Source organism: Nanorana parkeri, unplaced genomic scaffold, assembly GCF_000935625.1.
Source record: "Nanorana parkeri isolate BGI_ZX_2015 unplaced genomic scaffold, ASM93562v1 scaffold165, whole genome shotgun sequence".
Classification (NCBI taxonomy): domain Eukaryota; kingdom Metazoa; phylum Chordata; class Amphibia; order Anura; family Dicroglossidae; genus Nanorana; species Nanorana parkeri.
This window is the reverse complement of record NW_017306433.1, coordinates 18,176-21,922: the sequence shown is the minus strand read 5'-3', so window position 1 is coordinate 21,922 and position 3,747 is coordinate 18,176. Positions and strand designations below refer to the sequence as shown.

General features: G+C 42.8%; 1 protein-coding gene across 1 annotated transcript in view; it reads right to left on the bottom strand.

Moving 5' to 3' along the window:
* Window positions 1–434, bottom strand: part of BBS5 (Bardet-Biedl syndrome 5) — a 22,269-nt gene extending 21,835 nt beyond the window's left edge. The window contains exon 1 of the mRNA XM_018554580.1: window positions 324–434. Within this exon, the coding sequence (XP_018410082.1) occupies window positions 324–385 (62 nt within the window). The 5' untranslated portion in view covers window positions 386–434. The remainder of the gene's footprint in view (window positions 1–323) is intronic.
* Between the last annotated feature and the right edge of the window lie 3,313 nt (window positions 435–3,747).

Here is a 3,747-nt window from a genome sequence, read left to right as displayed (position 1 = left end):
TTTACCTGCCTCCAATTAGCGCCCTGTTGCCCCTTTAGTGCCAGTTTTGCATGCACTCCTCTGCCACCCTACATTGACAGAGAGTATTCTGGAGGGACTTTATCACAATTGGAGCAGGCAGAATCTGGAACTGTCCATGGCAACCAATCAGCTCCCCTCTTCAGTCAAGCATTAAAAAAGAAACATAGAAGCTGACTGATTGCCATTAGCAACGGCTCCGGATCCTGTGTGCATCAATTTTGATAACCCCCCTCCCCCTCCATGGAGGATTCCGTTCCCTGTCACTAAACTCCGTGGATGGGTGATGTGCACAGAGCACTCACTGCGGAGAGATATCAAAGCGGACATCGCGGTCCTCCCACAGAGCGTCCAGTACAGACAGCATAGTGCTCCGGCCTGTTCGAGGGATGAAGGTAGAAGCTGTCTCCCGTTACCACGGCAACCCGCCCCGGAACCCTGGAAGCAGAGAATGTGAAGTGCGCAAGCGCAGAAATTAGAGTTCACGCATGCGCAATGGAGGAGATCGAGCACGCATGTGGGAAACCGGATTAGTGTCTCAGACAAGAATTATAATTTGCACGGTCCTCGCAATTAAAGTAGAAGTAAACTCTTTTTTTTTTAAATTCCTCATTCAAAAGCTTAGGTTACATGCTATTGTTAAATTGCAGTATGCTCACCCATATCCTCCACCTTGCTGAGGTATCAATGTTATAGATCAGTGTTTTCCAAAAATTATTATAGTCATGGCACCCTTTAAAAGTATGCAAAATCTGGAGGCACCTCAGTCTAATATGTCAGAAATTTTGAGGGGGACCCCATGCCACCCACAAAAAAGTGGATTTTCCCATTGACATCAAAATGCCCCCCTTCAAATCAGTCTTTCTCGCCCCCTCCCCACCTTTCACATCATAGTTACCCTGTGCACCAGTAGCCTCCTTTCACATTAGAAGCCCCTCTTTCATATGAGTCCCCCCTTTCACATCAGAGTCACCCTTTGCATCAGTAGCCCCTCTTTCACATCAGAAGCCCCTCTTTCATATAGGAGTCCCCTCTTTCACATCAGAGTCACCCTTTGCATCAGTAGCCCATCTTTCACATCAGAGTTCTCCCTTTACATCAGGAGCCCTCTTCACCTCAGTCTTCATTCCCTCTTTTACATCACAGTCCCATTACCACAAAATTCGGAGGCATCCCTGAGGAAGGCAGAAGGCACACCAGAATGCCATGACACTCTGGTTGAGAAAGGCTGTTATAGATGGTAAAGACGTCACCGGTAAAGACGGCAAGCACATTAGTCGGCTTGGTGACCAAGGTAGTTGCGCTAGGATATATGAAAAAATCAGAAACCAAAATACAGAAAAAATAGAAAAAGATATAATAATATCAAAAAATAATAATATCAAAAAATATGATCTTTAGTCGGCTTGTTCCTGGCATCCTGGATGCGTGAAAAGCACTGGGACGCCGTCGTTAACTATATCCGAAATATGTGCCCGCTCTGCTGTATCTCAGTATTACCAAAAACAAAATATCTAAAAATAACCTCAATTGCCTAACCTTAAAAATGCAACCCATGCTGATATAAACACACAAAAGAATGCCATACAGTATTTATTTATTACAGGTATTTATACAGTGCCGACAATTAACGCAGCACTTTACATAGTGAACATTCACATAAGTCCCTGCCCTCAAGGAGCTTACAATCTAAGGTCCCTTCCTATCTCACATGCATACATGTACACTATGTGAACAAAAATAAATGCAGACAACTAGTGTAAGTATATCTGTATCCAGTAATGACTGCTTTAAACATTTCTGTCTTCCCACTACTACATAAAACTACACATGTAGATATTTTAGAATGACAGTAGGTGGAGCAGTGCTCACATCAAGGTAAAGGAAGCACCATATAGAAACCCTTTTAGGAAGGATTTACCTGAACGAGTATGCTGAAATGCAAGCAGTTGCTTTACCTGAACACATATGTTGCAATTATAGAATTCTTTATGTGATTAGTTTAGCAGTTTACATAGCCTAAAATATCCTATTGTTTTGGAAACCATATCAGTTTAGAGAGTGGGGGACAGGAATTTGGAGCAAATCAGTTTTGATATAACCAGGCAGAGCTTTTATAAATGAACACAAAAATGTTTGGTGAAACTACCTCGGTGGTTGTTCATCCCTGTCGATACGGGAAAAGGGGCAACAATACCCCAAAGCCACATAAGCTGTAATAATGTATGTGTGTCTGTATGTATGTATATATATATATATATCAGACATCCCAACTCTCCCGTACGTTCCGGGAGTCTCCCACTATAAGATAGTGGCTCCCAGACAGGCGGAAGAGAAAGATTTTATCCCAGAAAGGTTTGCTCTGCTCTTTCGGATCCCCTGCTATCTGCTTAGGGGGTTTGGGTTCTGTCAGAATAGAAAAGATAGCTGGAGAATGAATAGCTAGGCTTGGCTGCTATTGGCCATTTCAAATTGTAATAGCCAATAGCAAGCTGGCTATTACACCCACCCACTGCTGCTGTCAACTAGCAGAGGATGACCTGAAGATAACTGCCAATAGCAGCCTAGCTATTCATTTCCATGGTGTCTGTTTTTTTTCGGTGGACGGCAGCCCCGCTGTCACAAAAACTCTCAAAAAACAGATAGCAGGGGATCCCAGAGTGGTTTACTCTGCTAGATAGAGCAGAGTAAAACTTTCCGGGATAACATTTTTCTCTCCCGGGCGTAAGGGAGCCACTATCTTATAACAAGAGACTCCTGGAACGTCCGGGAGAGTTAATATGTCTGAACCTTAACTGAACAAACTGAAGAGAGAAGCTGATTGGCTGCCATATGCAACTGCTCCAGATTCTTCTGCTCCAGTTTTGATCAATTCCTCCCTGTATGTTTGGATTTCCTGCCACTTATTGTCTAGCAGCGATCACCAGTCAAAGAGAGAGGTGAATCTAACCCTTCTGTACACTTTAACAGGTGAACCTGAGAGGCAACGACTAGTAATCCCCTTCTACGCGTTTTAATAAGAGTAGTAGCAGTTGTATCCGTGAAATCAGCTGTTTTGTATTATTTATGAAGAATATGATAGGAAATATCACAGGGGGGTAACATTTTAAAGTTAGCTACTGTGATTTGCATAGCAAAAGGCAGGGCGTCTATTTAAAACTGAACTCCTTTTGACATATGCACTGTAAAAATAAGTTTCACATCTACACTAATTAAATGTGTTCCATGTGTCTAGGTTGTGGCATTATGTACAACTCTGACTTTACTTCACCTCCATACAGTGCAGACAGCGTCATACACCTGGCTTGTGATCACAGCGGGTTGCTAACACTCCAACTCCTCCCTACAGTAAATGTATGGCATTCTTTTCTGTTCAATTGCCTGTGTTAGAAAGGTTGTAAAATACAAAGGTTGCAAAAAGTATACAAGCATTATGAACACTCATTAGGTACACCATGCTATAACAAATGGTTATATGGGGTCTGTCTCTGATACAACAGATGGTGCACAAGAAAACCTTCACATATTTGGGAAAGGAAAGAGGGAAGTCCCACTGCAAGGGTAAGTTTTTTTTAAGTCCCAGAGTTCTCCTTTAAGAACAAAACATATGAAGCATAAGACTTTTTCTTAAGAGTCATGGACCTGTGGTGTTCCTAGCTCTTAGCTTCCATGCTGCAGTTCTGATCTGCTCATTCCTGGTGAATAGGGGCGGGCCAGTGACATGATGGC